Below are 18,147 nucleotides of genomic sequence, written 5' to 3'. Positions count from 1 at the left end.
TTTCACCAAATAATACAACCATGTATTAACAATCATTTTAATGTCATTACTCTCCTACTAAGTCAAGTCCTGCCCCTGCTATTATATAGCTTTTCACTAGCTGCAAATAGGTGTCACCTCTTTTATAAGAAAGTTGTTGTCAAAGGTGCTATCAGGCCTATCTTAAAAAATAATTAGCACCTACTGGTATCTGTGTTCTAATGTCCCTTGGTCAGGTTTAAGTGGGAAAGGCACAGCAGCTTAACACATGGAACTTCCTACTAGCATATATTTTAAAAAAGCTTCATAAATTTCGGTTCATGAATACAAACCATGTGACTGTGGCCATTATTACAATATATCCTCCAAAAGAGTTTACACAACACAAATCACTGCAGCATAAGTCAACTCCTTACCAACTTTGCCCTTGTCAGCCTTTGCAGCAGTTTCTGGCCAAGATGGTGCATCTGTAAGTAGGTGGCTCTGGGAATCACGCAAGGGCTTTGCAGGAAACAGATGGTTCTCACTGTAGCACCAATAAAAAGAACATTAGTGAACTGCAGTAATTTTTCATCTTTTTACCACACATTACAAACAGTTTGCCATACACAGTATTTTCCTTACCTCACCTTGCTTCTTGTCTGATGAATCACTACTTTTTTATCATTATATGCATTACACTGTGGTTGTCACAAGTGCAAGCACAATCTAAAAAGCACAGGGATTTTTAATTTGACAGATATTTTATATTAATATATGTACTTCAGCCCCAAATGCAATCTTACCTATATTCTTCTTCACTACAACAAACCTGACATGATAAATAGTGGAGAGAACATCTCCAAAATCTCGTTCCTAACATAAGCTACAGAATGCTGGGGTAAGATAAAACATCAAGCTGAAATGTCATAGAATTATTTTATGAATGAAAGATTGTCAGTATGATTCCATTATCATTTCTTAGCCTCATATTCACTATACTTTTCAAGCATTTCAAAAAGGATGCAATTTATTCAAAGAAGAATATGCATACTTTTCACGCTTTAAAGAAGTCATGTCCATTAAGGATAAGAATTAATAAAACATGTTCTATTATCAGCAGAAACAACACTTAATATTCAGGTTCCTGTGCTTTGGCCCAAGTGCCATTAGGGGTGATTCCCTTATATGGAGCAGCTTTCACTAGACAAGAAATAGCAGGCATCCCTCAAAAGCCATGCAAGGCAATGGATTTGTATCACAGGCAGTGTGAATAACCATCTCATATGTATGCATAAAGAATACTGCTGATACTGATTGTTAGGCAGGTGTGAAAAATTCAGGTCCTGGGATGTCACTGAGCAGAGACAAAGCACATCAGGGGAAAAATTTACCCTGCCTCATTTCCATAAATTTAAATATAAATCTGAGGATTACCTGATTTACAGCTTAACTGTTAAAATATGACTTGGATTTATTAAAAGGATACTCTTCATTTGCTTACCACTTTTAAGTATATTATGAAGTGGGTAACAAAAGCAGATTACCTTTTGGATGTTGAATTAAGTCCACCAGGTGTGGAAGCTTGCTCAGGATCCTGATTAACAAGGCAAGTTGGAAAGGAGCAACCATCCCCTAAACTGAAAAATTCAAATTGATGTCATACGTACAAAAAACTCTCAACTTTGAAGAAGTTTATTTATTTATTACTCTATATTTTTTCAAAAAGCTAACCATTCCCCAAATGCTTTGGATCCTGATCATTCAACAGTTTAAATAAATTAAGCATTAGGAGCAGCATACCTTGAAAACACAGGCACCAACCAGTATTTCTTCTCATCACCAAACACCTGCCTTAGGTTTTTGCTGAAGCCCAGGCTAAAGCCATTCTTATCTGTTCTGTGACGAAATATGGGAGCTCTGAAGACCTCTTAAAAGAAAAAGATTAATTAGACCTCTTTGCAGGTTACTCCCCACCAGTACTTAGGCGATTGCACTGCCATTCACCAAAGAGGAAAGGCTGTACTGCCCAAATGACTGAGAAAGGGAGTGAGGGCACTCTTGGAAGCCAAAGTCAGTGAGTGCTACACAGGCACTGTGTGTGTGGAGCAAGTCCAGGGGCTGAGAAGGGTGGAAGTCTCTTTCACCCTCCTCCCTCATCAAGGCAAGGAAGAGTAGGAACTCCATTTTAAAGCAGGCATGATAAGTTTATATGAATATTTCAGTCTGTGACTATACCACAGACAGTGTTCAAGAAAGAAAAAAACCTAAACAAAGGGATTCTTACAGAAAAAGTAATGAAAAAGGAGAAAAAGTTAACCTACTTTAGTAGTAAGACTAGCTTTACACACACACTGGGGTATAAAAATACTGTGTGTTTTTACCACTGCATAAAGAAACGTCTTTGCTCATAGACCCAGATTATTCCCCCTGGCCATCCAACCTAAATTTCTGGAGAAGAGAGCTAAATATAGCTTCAAGTGTTGCAAAGTGCCTGAAGCAGAAAATTCATTCACTTTTCACCAAGTGACTGATAGCCATTTAATTCCCTTAATTGGCTATACATAGCAGGCAAGCTCTGTCCTGATGTCCTGACAGTACAGCTCCCACAAACCATGTCAGAACCATGCTGAGAATGTCCTTCTGCAGTCAAACCCTAGCCAAGAACTGCTGGAAATGACCTTCCACGTGCATTAATTACAATGGGTTTTGAAGAAGGGGGAAGGGAAAATGGGGGCATCCTTTTAGATGCCCATATTAGGCTAGGAAAAGAACTCCCAGGATGATTTAAGCACAGTCAAGCTTAAAGCTATCATGGCTTCATTACCAAATTACTGCCTTTTTAAGGTTTCACATATTGAGCAATTTCCCAAACTAAAATGGGAAGAAACACCCAGATCTTTTTGAGTAACTTAAGTATGCAGGAAACATGTTACATTACCAGTATGGAATTTCATTTGTTTTGAAAACACAAAATGTTGAATTAGAAGTGTTATGATTACCTCTGAACAAATTTTTTGCACTAAAATTAAAATACCAGTTTATAAACAGAACACTAATTTATTTCCATTCAAATAAACATCTTTAATAAAACTTTTCTCTACTTGTACCTAGGTAGAAATTAATACCAGCAAAAAATTGTTGAAAGTCAATGATTTGTTAGAATACTGAAGAAACTCAAAAATCCTGCAGGAAATCTTGAAGTAAATAAGCTTTCTTCCATTGATACAGATACCTATTTTCAAAATTTTCCATTAATCACCAAAATCATCATTAATCATCATTAACAAATACGAAACCAGGAAAATCCAGGTCAGTTCACTGGCCTACTTTAAATCACCTTACGTCAGCAGGAAAGCATTTAGAGATTTAGACATTTTAAGGACTATATTGCAAATTGGCATTATTACAGTCCAGCATGCACTAGAGAACAGGCACCGAAGTCTTCTGGATTTTAAGTTTTACATGTGTATTCAAGCATTACGTGTGCAAACACGCAGTGGTCCATCTAACATTTATTAGGAATTCATCTTGATTTTATTGAATTTTTTTTTAGTTTATTCCATTTCTGTTAACAAACTGTGGGTGGAAAGCAGTGAGAGGAATAATGTTAGGTTTACTAATAAACTTGGCCCTTTGGGGCAAGAGAAAGAGTCAAAATGTCCATGGAACAGAAGAACTTTGGAGTCTTCTAACCAAGATGCAAGGAATCAGTGTAGAATTTCCCACTTCCTCCATTACACCCATGCATATAAAATACATTTATTATTTATTTTTTGCTGTCAAACACAGAAGCATTAAATCTACTTACCTAATGTAGATTTATTCTTGCTGACAAGCCAACAGTGATACCCAAAGAGAGAAGACAAACTGACAGAAAACATAGCTGCAGCAAAGAATAAAAACATGATGTGGAACTTGGCTTGAGTATCAGGAAGGCCATTCTGAAAATTAAAAAAAAACCACATTAGAATTGGGGAAATAGCTATTTCATTTGATTATTAATAATCCCCTATTCAGCCAAATCAAATTCAGCACACAGACAAATACACCACACAAGAAGAATATCAATAAATGGATTATATACCTTCTGTGTACAGACAGCCATGCAATTAAGTTGGTGACGGAATCTAAGTTAAAGAAAGTATTCACCATTTCTTGGGAAATGATAAATACTGAGAGCAAGAATCTGAAATTTTGATCTGAACTTTGAATTGTCTTTTAGAGAAGAATGATTTGAAAAAAATGAAGGCTATAATTGCATATATAGGCTATACTTTGGTACATGACAGTAGGGGATACTAGCTAACAATGCAATGCCTTGGAATCACAGAATGCCTTGGCTTGGAAGGCACCTTAACAATCATTTAGTTCCCAACACCCCACCTTGGACAGGGACACCTTCAGCTGGACCAGGTTCCTCAAAGCTCCATCCAACCTGGTCTGGAACACTTCCAGGAATGGGGAATCAATAACTCCTCTGGGCAACCTGTTCCAGTGCCTCACCACCCTCAGAGTAAAGAATTTCTTTGTAATACCTAATCAATATCTGCCCTCTTTCAGATTAAGGCCATTTCTCCTCGTCCTATCACTACATGTCCTTGTAAAAATGTCTCTCTTTAGCTTTTCTGTAGGTCCCCTTAGAATCTTAGATTTATTGCACAGCAGTAACTGCACACACTCAAAGACAGCATGTAAATCAGAGTACTTACTGTCCAAAACTTGATAAAATACTGCAAATCTGTTGCAGCAATGAAGAGGCAATACAGTAGTGAGTAAGCCAAGAAGAGAAGAAAAAATTTGTAATTGGAGAATCCTACACAGTTGTTCACCCTGATAAAACAAATAAACATGTAAGAATGAAATGTTGTGAAAGTTTTCCTTGCTTTCATCCAATATAAGTGAAACTTATTTACTCTAAAAACATTTATACCCGTATGTAAACCAAGTTTTACTTCCTATCTCTGCTGCCTCAAGCTACTGGAATGGATTTAGCTTCAATTTGCAAATTAGTGTAGTAACCCAAATCAAAACACCACCACCACAAACAAGCCCAAACAACTTTACCAGGTGACACTGCTTTCAACAGCTTACTGAAATTATATTTTCACTTATGGTATGAAACTTTTTCTCAGCACATCTGATGTAAATGTGATGAAAAGCAGTTAACTTTTTTTTTTAGTTTGCAGGTAAGAATCCATGTTACACCATTAGGCATACTGTATGCCAACAGGGACAGTAACAAGCCAGGAACTGAAACTTGACTGAATTTTGTGAGAATAAAATCAGTCTCATTTAATCCAGATCCTCCTTCTTTAATCATACTAAATGCTTAAAACTTCTCATACCATAAAACTTCTTAGTAAGATTCTCAAACGTAAGAGCATTCATAGGAGATTCCTAAAAATACTTATATTTACATTAAATGAGAGAAATGCTACTCTGGCATAGAAAACATTCCATACCAGTGGCAACATGATAGGGAATAAGAAATTAGAAGCACATCTAAATGTTAAAATAAATCTCATTTTATCTTTTTCACTTATGGGCTGTAAGATCACCTACCTCCCATTTGCAAAGATTTTTATACATGATAATGAGCAACTAGTATACAATAGAATGATGAGGGTGCTTTTAGTAGCATAGTAGCTTCCCATTAGAGACAACACACCAAGTATTAGGAATTTTAGAGCTCTATTAAACATAAATTGATATTACTCCCACCAGATGAAAAAATATTGGAGTGCTCCCCATAGGCAGTTTATTGGTAAATTGCTTCCTCTTTTATTTGGTTGCATTGAGAAGTTAATCAAAATTATCTTTGCATTAGCCTTGTCATAACTCTTCATATGAGTTTAAAAAAACCTGATACTGTCAATTCAATTGGCTGTCAAAAATACCAGCCAATTAAGCAAAGACTATATCCATAAAGATACTTGTGTATTGACAAATAATTCTTTAAAAAAAAAAAAAAAAGAGACGTGGTGAGGCCCAACTTTAGCTTCCAGAAGTGCAGGACAAGTTACCACAATTGTTCTCTTCTTTAGGGAGATGGTGATGCTAATGGCAGAAGACATGCTAATCAGATAAGGGTAAAATCTTAAAATAGGAAAGAAATTTTTCACTGTACCTTACTGTTACCCATTCTCAGGATGGGTAGCGAGTTGGGTCAGTTTGTTCTATGTTTTGTTTAGACAAAACATAACATCTTGGTTAAATATTAAATTTTGATTTTTCATTTAAAGATGCAGCAATAGCTAAGCATTCATATTAACTACAGTTAAGCACTCACAATAGATTGTTCTAATTAAAGAAAAAGTAGATATATTTGTAAGCTCCTCATTATTCTTATTGAAAACTAAACATAAAATTCTCCACAGTGAAGTGAACTTTTTCATTATATATGTCAAAGTAAGCAATTCCATGAAAAACTGCAAGCAATTCAGGTTCAAGTTTCCTATGAAAATCCTACTTTCCTTTCAGGATACTTATTTTTGAACTGTTATTACTTAAGACACTGTTTGATGTGAGAAAAGAAATATCAAGTGAAATGTTATTCCCCAAAGATGAAATTTCTTGTATCAAAGATAGATTTCTTTGCAACCATTGTTTTGCACAATGGCATGCGGCACACGTGTCAAAATAAACTTGCATAAATTATTATGCTCCCTTTAAATTTGTCAAGGCCCCAGACTGCAGAGGTCATACTGGAAAAGAATCTCCTTCATCAGAACACTGAAGAGAAGGCAAACACCAAGGTTTCATAATTGTACTGTTTGAGCATGTAGCATCAAATCTCAAACCTCAAGAACAGTGGTTAGATTTGAAGTCTAACAGTTCTGAGAAAGAGTGAAACTGAAAAATATACCAACAACCAGCTGGTATAATAATGGTATGCTATTGCAGTGAAACATTCATACAGTCAGAACAGTCCAGAATAACAATTTGGATTACAGCAAGCATTTTAAATGCTCCATTTTCAAGTACAAAAAAGAATATATATCATTCCTGTCTGAGGGGCTAGTTTACTGAAAATCCTAGGCAAAGAAATAATTTACAAGGCACTGAAGGTGATGCAACTCAGCTAGCAAAAAACATCACAGAATCCAGGATATGCTAACTATTTGGATCACTCAAAAGATAAACGAGAAATGTTTTGAGTCATTCCTAAGGTATTCCTAAATGCACCTTGTTAGTACTACGAGTGTTATATACAAACAATATTTTTGGTGATGCCTCAAGCCATTGGATTCCCACCTGCAGGTCCATCTGTATACAGTGAGTAGCAGCAGCACTAGAAATCCCCAATGCATCACTCAAACCTTTCAGTTAGTGGGCAGTTAGCATTAAACATTTCTGTTTATCACAGCACTTCCATTAGTGCAGCAGTGACAGCCAAAATAAAGCCTCCCAGAGAGCAGAAGACAGCTGACTTGGGGCTAGGACATGACAACCTCTCATTACCTCTGCCTTCCAATAGCTTCATCTTACTTTCCATAGGTTATTTTTACCCATCCTCTCTCCAGAAATACTTCTCCTGGCAGAATATTAAAATTCAATTAGAGAGACAGCTCTCATTGCGCTTTCCCTGCTCTCCGTAAGCATCATGTGAGTTCTTTCCCCTTTCCTTCCCACCCAACTTGCTCCCCCTCAAAAAATGGCAACATGAAAAGCAAAGCAGAACCTAATGATGTTCAGAGAGGCTAAAGCCCATCCATTATACTGAACTGCACCCTTACCTCTGTTGGCAAGATAGCCATAACTTTCCCCAAGAACATTTGAACATGAGTCTTTACAGGAAACTATAAAGTTTGATCAGCACCTCTGCAGTATTTCAAAACTCTTTCTTCTTTTCACATAGTTCTTTTTTTTTAGGGTGAGCAAGGAACTGTGAACATCTGCTCAAATTAGGAAAAACACACAATAGCTCTTTTTCTAATGCATTTCTGTTAGTTGGAGTACAAAAGGAACACCTCTCCATCAAGAAGCATTACATATCTTTCAATTACCTTCTCTATTTTTATTTTTATTTTTTGCACCCATTGCTCATTAGACTAAAACCAATGAGCAGTGTAAATACTCTCTCAAACTGGGTATGTTTATGTTGTTAGATTAAGAAGAGTGCAAACATGTACAGTAAGCAAATGCTACTGAGAGGAAAACAGTTTTTCTAGAAGTTTCTGCCCTAGTGAAACAACACTTCACTGTCCCTTTACACAAAACTATTTATAATCTGCTATTTGATACAATGGATTTTTATCTTGAAATTTACATGGAGGACATTTTCATGTAATTGTCTTAAGACATAAAAGCACAAAATAATCATGAAGAGACCACAGAGCTTATAAGAAGTGTTTATAATACTGAATATTAATAGTCATATTGAGACTTTTCACTGGTATTTTGTCAGGAATAGCTTGGCAACTGCTTACTGTTTTTCTTAGTTTTCAACAAGGTAGTCATTAAAAAGCTGTAAAAAGGAAACTGTCTTTTTTGTTCTAAGACATTTGTTCCACATTCAATGGTTTTACCTGTTTGCTTTGTTGTGGCCTTGTTTGTTGTTTTTGTTTGTGAGTTTTTTAAAGAAGCCCACTACTATTACTGAACAATCTCAATTTTCCCATGCCGATTATCCCTACAGCACAAAAACTCTACCCTACACTGCTAACTATTTCTTTCAATTGTATCTACCATGTAGATGCAAAATAAGATAAGATGCTTAAAATCAAATTATATTATGGCAGATGCTACAGTCAGGACCAAGAGAAACAGGGGCACCCCAGCACCCGCTTCCTGCCCAGGACAGAGCCTCCTCTGTCCTAGAATTTGATACAAGAAAGTGTCAAAACAACTGCTTAGAACCATCTACAATTCAGTTTGTCCAACACAGGGGATTCTTCTTTTCTGATCATTCTATATGGTGAAGAACTGCCATGTAACACTCAATCCTCTAAACTTGGACCTTACTAAGCATTTATATTTAATTATTTCTGTGAGATCCACCTGCCAAACTGACTAATTGTACATCCTCCTATCCACTGGTTCCAAGGGCTGCTAAGAAAAGACAGGAGAACAAAACCACTGTGTGGGCTGACACGGCAGCAAAACGAGGGAGGCAGAGGGGAGAAAGAGTCAAAGAAAACAAAGAACCCATAAAACTGCAAGTGCTAACCTGGTGTTTCCAGCAAGCCCATCCCAGCTGTCCTGGGAGCTTTGGTAATAGGAACTGGGCACAGCCTTGCCCTTTAGTTTCAAACCTAGGGTAGCACTTCACCCCTCAATGCAACTAAAGCACAGTTACATTCAAACTCAATAAGAAAAGATGCAATTCTTAAAAGAAGCTCTCACTGATCAGAAGGCTACTTCATCCATACTTCTAAAAAACATAAAAAGGTACCTAACTCAAAGGTCCATGCAAAATGATATTTGAACTTCCTTCTGTATGTCACAACTGGGAAAAGAAGACACTCAGTAAACAACAGATCTGCAAGACCAGCAACCTCACACACACATCTAACTCTAGGAATGCTGAAGCACCATCAGCATGGCAGGCCCCACAAAAGTGTATTTTCAGAACATAAGAAAAGAAAACCAATAGTACACTCACCAAGGGCAGTGGTGATCCATTTTCAAAATGCATCTTTAAAAAGTCCCACAGAATTCCAAGCATCGTCAAAAGAAAAAAACAAAAAAGTCAGAAACAAAGTTACATGCCAGATTTAAATTTTTTACCTACAGATTAGGAATTATCTATATTTACTATGTGTTTTGTAATCTATTTAATAAATACATCTATTTAAATTCACATAATACAGTTTACCCACAAGGGAACTGCAGAAATGGCAGATAAGCCAAACAGAAAACATTTGATGTGTCAAGAACTTATGATTTAAGAAAATGCAATCTATAGGATTTGGACAACTTTAGCATTTGGTCCTCAATCTGAATAAGATTTTCAACTACTGTTTATTTTCTGTTAGAGCCTTAGAAACTGGGCTAATTCAATCTCTATGTAGTGATACATCTAAATATATTTCCAAGAACAAGGACTGCTTTGTTTAGAAATAAATACATTTTTCTATGCAAATATAAAGGGTTACTAAGAGATTACCTTATATTAAAAATCCCAAACACTTTTGCAATTAATCACTCTCCATTAACAAAATGTTCACAAGAAAATCAGATTTGATTGTAATGAGCAAATTTTGGTAAGGTAAGGACAAAATAAAGGTATTCTTCAAAATATGTTAACTAATTGCACTCTGCAAATTTCACTCACATTTTGTGGATAACAAGGCACCTCTTTTCTCCACTAGAAACACACATGACTATGTTCCTACCTCACACTGCAACCACCATTCCATACAACACAACCAAGATGCTCTTCCTGCCCCAGCTCTGCCTCTCTTTCAGTGCCTTGCTGCTTTCCTGGACTTAGCAATGCCTTCTCCACCCCACCATCGTGTTGTAGTGTTTGATCAGCTGAAGAGTATTTGGAACAGCCTTAAAGCTAAGAATAAGCCTCTCTTGGAAGAAATGTCTTCTCTCAAAGTTAAAAATACAAAGCACAGGGGCCAGAGTGAAGAAACACAGGGACATCCAAACTAACTGGAGAAGGGTCAGAGAGAACAGCCAAAAGAAAGATTAAATTTAAAAGCAATCAGACTTCTGGAGAGTATGGATATGAACTTCCTTTTGTGGGAGACAAACAAGAACTTAATTTTACGGCTTTAGTTAGAAGTGGAAAAATTCTTGGCTGTTTCTTTCTTTAAACAAAAGTAACCTGCAAGTTATCCAGTAAAAAATAGGATTTTAAGTGCATTACCTCAGGTAAGATGCAAGTGACATCATGATTAGATTGAGATGGGTAGTGATGCTTATTCAGATTCTAACAAAAGAAGTACATTTTTTAATCAGCTATTTTTGGTTACATTCTTAAGGAAAATTCTTTATTAATATTTATAATTTTTAACCATTATGTAAAGAATGTGTAAGACCATGTAACCCATGGCATCAAGGGAGTAATGAAATGAATCAGACTAAGCTACACACTTCCTTAGAAATAAGTAAATGAAAATTAAATCTAAAAAAAGAAAATCTAAGGGGGAAAAAGTGTATCTGCCAAAATATTAAGCCTGAAAAATCTACTCATAAAAAATAAAAGCTTCTATGCTAAAAAAAAATAAATTGATTAATTCAGAAAATCACTTATTTAAGGATATTCTTACTTGTCGCATACTGAACAGTGATGGCAGCGATCTGGTTTTACAAGATGGCATCTGTCACAGTATCTGATTGCTAAAGAAAAAAGTTCCAAGATTAGACCTCAATCTAAATTTACACATTTTGATTTCTGAATGCTGTGCAAAAGTAATTGCTTTCAGCCAGCCCTGCAGAACCCCCAGGAAAGCCTTTCAGCATGATCAGAAGCAGTTGCAAATACCAAAGCGTTCTTGCAATGCTGATTCTATCAGACTGAACCCAAAAAGCTCTGTTTTTGCCATCTCTGCTAATCATACTAATCTTTCTGGTTTTTTCCCAAGCCTTATAACTCTGCAAAACAACCAACCAACAAAACCCACAAAACCCTCACTAGACTGGAAAAATGTCAAAGACTTTTCAACAATATAGCTATTTTACAGCTATTATTCTAACAGCTTTAATTTATTATGTGAGATTATCTCTTTGATTTGCTTAGCTAGGCAACATTCAAAAACTGGCAATATGAGTAGGGTTAGATTAACTTTTATTTTGGGAGATCTTTTGTTCTTGCAACTGAATGACCAACAAGTAAAACAGTAACAGTTTCTTACTGTGATCTATTTAGCTATGTATGACACCCAGACAGTGATTCTGTTTTTATTATTTTTAACCTAAAATAAAAGAAATTTACACAGTTAATGAGTGCTATAGCCTCTTCTGCAGCTTGTTAGTAACACAAGCTATTTGTCAATATCAATTGAAAATAAAAACAAGGCACTGTCAATCCACTTTCAAATCCAAAACTGTATGCTGCAATTTACTTCCCAACAATCTTTGTACACTGAATAAATGTTGCTAAATTAAAGTTCTGGAACCACTCTGTTATTTTATCAAATATGGAAAACACTTCCCTTCAATCCAAACCCTTGAAAACTCTTTTTTAATTAGTTTAAGTAGTCCCTCAGGACCCCTGCCTTTGTTAGTGCCCTGAACACCCATTTACCTCCAGACATTGTCCGTGTATAGATAGGAAGATCCTTGGCTGCTCGTCTTAGGACTTCCTGCTGGGATTCACCTCTAGGCTCCCTCTCTAGGGACTCCTTGTCTGAATATGATAGATGGAACTGGAATAATTTTTATAATCAAAGAAATATTAGAAAATTCCAAGTTAAATATGTAACTGTAGATGAGTAAAGAGGAATAAATATTCGTTATATAAAGACAGATTAGCAACATGTACAGGGTATTACAGCAAATAACCCAGTGTTCCCACAACAGCTAATTCATTTTATGGTAGCTGAAGACAAAATTAAAAACACTTCTGATTTGGTATAGAGGCAATGCTGAACATTTCCAGAAGTATTAAGCAACATTCTTCAAGAGAAAGATCAAGAGCTTATCATTCCTCTGAAATTCCTGAATTTACTTCTGTAATGCCAAATATTAACTAGTGAATATAATGTAGGGATGTCATGTTTAACTAAAGGAAAATACACTACTAGTAATAGCAGAAAAGACAGCTTTATTTCTCTCCTGGTGTCTGGCATCTTCCCTTTTATTCTTTGTCACTGCTGTTCTCTTCATGCAGGTGTTAGGATGTGTTTTTATTTTTGAGACTGGCTGAGAGAAGGAAGACATGGGTCTTGTATAGTAAGATAACCATATCGTGAATATCTGCCTGAATAAAATGGCAGCTTCTGTCACTGCCCAAAATAATAACAAACATGGCTCTAGAAAGTGCTGAAAAGGCAAAAATTACTGAAAGAGATGCTTAGTATACATGAAATACTACAAATTTCTTAAACACCAAAGTCCCCTGCAACACAGCAATGTAGCCACCTTTGTCACTGTAGCTTCTAGAAACAGGCAGAAGCATTTGGCATCTCTATCAGAGAAAGAGGATACAAAATCACCTTTGAAAAGAAGCCCACATTTGGCAGGAAGAGCTGTCTCTATCCTGTGCCAGAAACAGAAGCCTTCTGCATAGTACTTATGTTTACAGGAAGGCTAGCCATTACAACAATATTGATTTTTCTTTCCTTAAAAAAGAAGTGATGCATGCAAAAATAAGAGAGCAGACAGAAACATGCAGTTAGGAGCCCATTCTTCCATAGAGAAGGCATCACTCCACCCTTCCTGACAAAGCACACAGACTTTCAGCTGAAGCTGGATATTCAACTGTTTAACTTGAGTTTCTCAGGCCACCATTTTTTTCCCCTTGCAAGAACACTCTTACCAACATCTGAGTTGATTTATAAGATTTCTCACTACAGAAACTTAGTTTAGAATACTTTTTTTCAAATGCTTATTTGGTGTAAACAGAGCTACTGCTCCATCTTTTTTTTTATTGCTCCTCAGAGTAGTTCTGCATCTAAAACCTATGCGCTTGGGTACCCGTTTTCACTCCCATCTTCATGCAGTGCTCGTATACACAAGTAAAGAGCAGCACACACTACAGTAAAATCCACCAAAACCTACTTTACATGTAAAAGTTTGAAATAAGCTTAAAAGAAAGCTGTGTGGTTTGCACTAGCTGCAGTATTCATGAAAACAAAATGCAAAAGCTTGTTTTTCAGTCCTCAAATGAGTATTTGCTAGCTCAGTTCACTTGAAAATACATCTTTTTCTATTTGCAGACTTACCCTATAAAACAGAAGCTAAGTAACTTAACATTACAAACTGCCCTAATTCAATTTTTAAAATACTGCTCTAGTAGAATAAGAAAAAGACATGGAACAACAAAGATATCACTCACTGCCAGCAACACTGTGTAAATTCAAACACCACACATTGCTTTCTATTACTCAACTACAATGCTTTTCCTACTCCATTTGAAATTCTCCACTAGCATTGTATGATGGATTTGGAATTGTACTATAATCAGCAGGATTTGTCAAGATGCTTTCATTGGCATCAGCCCAATGATTTGAAAACCCTCCTAATTATCAGTACAGTCATCATGTACATGCAGACATTTTGCCATATAATTTCCAAATGAAACAGGCTTTTAACTTATTTTGTTCCTACCCACCCAGGCTATAGTAAAGACTGCAGTGTGAGCCCCAGTGAAGATGGCAATTAGTCTGAAGTATTTACTTGCTTTCTCAATTACATATCCTAGTAGCGAATGAAAACTATTTGGAAAGGGACCTCCACACAGCAGACAATAGGAATCACAAGCTATTCATTTTAGGCTGAGCTAGAGTTGAGTCCATGCCAAAGTAAGTGTTTGCTTTGTGGGTATTTCCAACTACAGGACAGGCACAGCATGGCTCCTCCTGACCTCAGATGTTGTGTAACACAGCACCTACTGAGGACTCAGGGGTTTCTGTACAAAGAATGGAAGGGGCCAAAAAGTTGTGCTAGCTACAAAAAGCTGCATGAGCAGAACTTCCACTGGGGCCATTGATGAAGAACCCTCCCAGATCTCTTTTTTCATGTGGCTCTTCTTTACCAGCTCCCCTCCTGCTTAGCCAGGTGTGGCTTCCCACCATCAGCTAACCTAATGTGCACTCCCACTACAATCCAAAAGCACCTTCATACCAAAACAGATGGGGAAGAAGTTTTAGTTCAGAGGACAACAGACAGATGCTGACAAGAAATATAAGTCTTAAACACAGGGAAATAAATTTTTGCCCATGTAAAAGTCTGATATTCCCAAGGCAAAGGTTCAGACTGCTAGTTCAAATAACTCATATTTTTGAAGTGGGCAGGACTTTTTCTTCTACCATAAATATCTCATTTTAAAATATCTATTTAAAAAATTAGAGAAATTGTTACTTTTGTTTTGGTCTTGGTCACTACACTGATTGCAATCTGACTCCTATTAAGAAGCTGTAATTGCCATCTGTGTTTTCCTACAGAGTGTAAAACTACATGAGATCAGAGACCAAGTTGTTCAAACACTACAAAATCAGACATTTGGCTAGGCTATTTCATAAACAAAAGTTATCTTACTTCTTTTGAAGGATTCATTGGTAGCGTAAAGATTGTTTTCCAATATGACCAGACGAACAGCATGAAAAATATGTGGTAAGCAACGAGGCACACAACTAAAATCAGAAGGGAACAGAATTAATACAAACAGACCAGAGATATTGTAGTACTTACAAATAGTGCCTGTAGGCATCACAGATAGTTCTCTAACAGATGTAAATACAGAGGCTCTGGAAAAGCTTTGCCACAAAAATACTGCACTGCAACTTTACAAAAGGCAAATGCAAACTGTGTGGGGAAGGTCATGATACAGTCTACATAGATTACAGAAGTTTGAGGAAAATGCTTAATAGCCTATTTCAGCTCCATCATTAATTAGCAAGCAGTCTCCATAACACATTTGTTAAACTCTAATTAAGTAATGCATCTCTGCCTTTTGGCATTATAGATCTTGTAGGAGACTGCTAGCCACGCAAACCCGCCCCTGCCTCCCCACAGCCAAAGCCCCAAGCCCCAAAGGATGTGAGGGGACAATGACAAGTGCGAGGGTGTCTTGGGATGACTATGCACATGATACCTGAGCAGTAACCATATCCAGGTAATTTGTTTTCCTGGATTTTAGGAGGGAGGACAGTTGGGTGGTTTTTAAAACCTACAGGTCCTTTAAATTCAAGTCTTCATTCACTACTTAATATTCTTCACAGCCAGTCAGCATTTATTCTTATGTTTTTTAAATAGATGAGAATCAACCATCAACCATCAATCACTTACCATGCTGAGTTTTTTACTAGAATACAGAAGGTAACAGTAATTTTTCCTAGAATTTGCCATAGGTTGATAGGTATTTCCACTTAAAAGCTCTCACCCTAGTAAGCAATTCACTACAGTAAATAGCAAATCACAAATTCATATCCCCTGATTAATTTACTCTATCAACAAGAAAAGAGTATTCTTCAACGAATTCATATCCTCAAAAAGTGTCATAATGGGAATCCTGAGTACTTTCACTCCAGGATCTGAAATACTGCCCCTGTATGGTCAGCTCATGGAGTCTTTTTATTGATCATGTTATTCAGGGCTAGAGAATTCTTTATAATACATGCATGATGGTGCATATAAATGCAGGAACAGTTGTCTGGTATATTCTTACTTTTTGCAATTTTGCCTTAGAACTAACACTGAATAAGTACTTTTGGTGTTGAAGTTTGTTTATCAAAATAGCAGGAAAGTTTCAAATATTTACTGTTATTCGCTAAGCTGTTAAAAGTAATAAATAAAAGCTAATAGAATCTGAGGAGCAACTCTGTACAAAGCTTTTGGGATGACAGGGGCAAAGAGTCATATGCCTTGTCTATAAACTGAAAGAAAAATCTTATCAGCATAAATAAGTGATAGAGCTGGACTCCACAAAAAGCACAATACACTAAATGACCATTTGATTATTGCATAAGCATCTGGACAGGAACAGTCCCCACTTTTATCAGAATATTTCTATCAGCTCTAAAAAAAACCTGATTTACTCAAACAAAATCAGTATTTTTTTTAAACAATAGTATATTCATGGCATATAGTGAGAGCAAAGTAGGACAAGTTACCTCAGTTTTGTACATGATGCACTTACTGATCAGCATTAAGCACTTTATTGTTGCAAAAAAAAATCCCCAGTGACTGACTGACATTCATATATTAAAAAAAACCATGCCTAGCACCTAAAGACATTATCCAAGGTTTTCCCTTTGAAGTCTGAACAAGCCTTGAGCTCATCTTGTTTGATCCTGAAGCTCAGCTCCCCAGCCTGGCCCCTGACTGCTCACTCCTCCCAGGTCACCTTCCCACCGGTTTCCCTGCTCTGGGATGGACACCCTGGGCTACCCAGCTGCTCCACCAGGCCTGTGGCTGCTGAGAGCCCAACACAAGAACTTCATTTCACTTGAGGCAGGTAAAGAAGAGCTGTCTGCTGCTCACTAGCACAAACCTTTCTATTTTACAGTTTTTCTGGAAAAAACCCCACCAACCAACGAACCAAACTCCAACTCAACCAAACAAAACAAATCCCAACCCAAATGGTGCATCCCTTGCTTGAAGGCAATCAATTTACAGCTAGCTAGCACAGCCAGAGCTGCCTGGAAATTGGGGGCAATCTGTAGGACAGCTGAGCCCCATTTGCCCAGTTTTCCCTCCTGCAAACTCTTAGGGCAGAAGTGTAGCCAGGGTAAGTTTCTTCTGACTGGCCAAAGCCCACCAAGGCCTTGATGAAAAGAAGGAAATTAAGGTTCCCCAACGCATTTTGCTGATAATTCTAATGTGTTTTGTGAGCAGTGCCCTCACTTTTTTTTCCCCTCACACAGAGTATGGAGCAGCAAGAAACTGAAATGAAAAGCCTGCAGATAACACTTCTACACTCATACGGGGATGAGATCCCTGAACTAAGAAAAAGTTTTTTGAGCAAATTTCTTAATTGACAAACATGTTTTCTATGTGAGGGAGTTACCAATGACTTAATAAAATCTGCTGGAATTACACAAACATAAAAAGCTCTGCAACTCTACACTTTCCACTTCCATGTTGTGCTGTAGTATTAAAATAGCATCCGGAATAAACAATCTAAACATGCTACAGCCTCAGGGAAGGAGCTGTAGTGACTGCTAACTAGGCAGTTTTATTATATTCTGAGAAGGCTACATATCTGAATGATTATATTTCTTTAAAAACATTAAAAAGAAAATGCAGAAAAAAATTACCCCGCATTTAAGTATGTTGTATCTACACAAATACACTGCTTTTACAAGAGCTTTTACAATCCTGCTTTTACAAGAGCTTTCCATATTATGAATAATTTTTTTAAATGAAGAAAGTAAGGATTGTTTTAGTTAACATATCAGAAAGCCAGTGAAAAGAGTAAAAAAATTCTAATTTTTCTCTCCTCTATTTGTAATGGCTATGGTAATATTCAGGAACAGCAAGAGAATAAAAGGTTCTGAGGAACAAAAAAAGTACAAATCTATTCTTTTAAGTTTGACTGTTTCTCAGTTCTACTAATTAACTACTGTT

The 18,147-nt window shown here is 36.7% G+C and overlaps 1 protein-coding gene across 1 annotated transcript in view; it reads right to left on the bottom strand.

The window, feature by feature from the left end:
• The window catches only part of ZDHHC2 (zinc finger DHHC-type palmitoyltransferase 2), a 35,348-nt gene that overhangs the window by 6,721 nt on the left and 10,480 nt on the right, over nucleotides 1-18,147 (bottom strand). Inside the window, exons 3-11 of the mRNA XM_059470879.1 lie at nucleotides 15,118-15,212; nucleotides 12,164-12,284; nucleotides 11,187-11,256; nucleotides 9,566-9,598; nucleotides 4,671-4,791; nucleotides 3,770-3,902; nucleotides 1,762-1,888; nucleotides 1,506-1,598; nucleotides 396-505 (exon numbers count right to left, since the gene is read on the bottom strand). Coding sequence (XP_059326862.1) covers nucleotides 396-505; nucleotides 1,506-1,598; nucleotides 1,762-1,888; nucleotides 3,770-3,902; nucleotides 4,671-4,791; nucleotides 9,566-9,598; nucleotides 11,187-11,256; nucleotides 12,164-12,284; nucleotides 15,118-15,212 — 903 coding nt within the window. The remainder of the gene's footprint in view (nucleotides 1-395; nucleotides 506-1,505; nucleotides 1,599-1,761; nucleotides 1,889-3,769; nucleotides 3,903-4,670; nucleotides 4,792-9,565; nucleotides 9,599-11,186; nucleotides 11,257-12,163; nucleotides 12,285-15,117; nucleotides 15,213-18,147) is intronic.

This window comes from Ammospiza nelsoni, chromosome 4 (genome assembly GCF_027579445.1).
Source record: "Ammospiza nelsoni isolate bAmmNel1 chromosome 4, bAmmNel1.pri, whole genome shotgun sequence".
Lineage (NCBI taxonomy): Eukaryota > Metazoa > Chordata > Aves > Passeriformes > Passerellidae > Ammospiza > Ammospiza nelsoni.
Note: the sequence above shows the minus strand (reverse complement) of the source record. Positions and strands in the feature narration are given on the sequence as shown.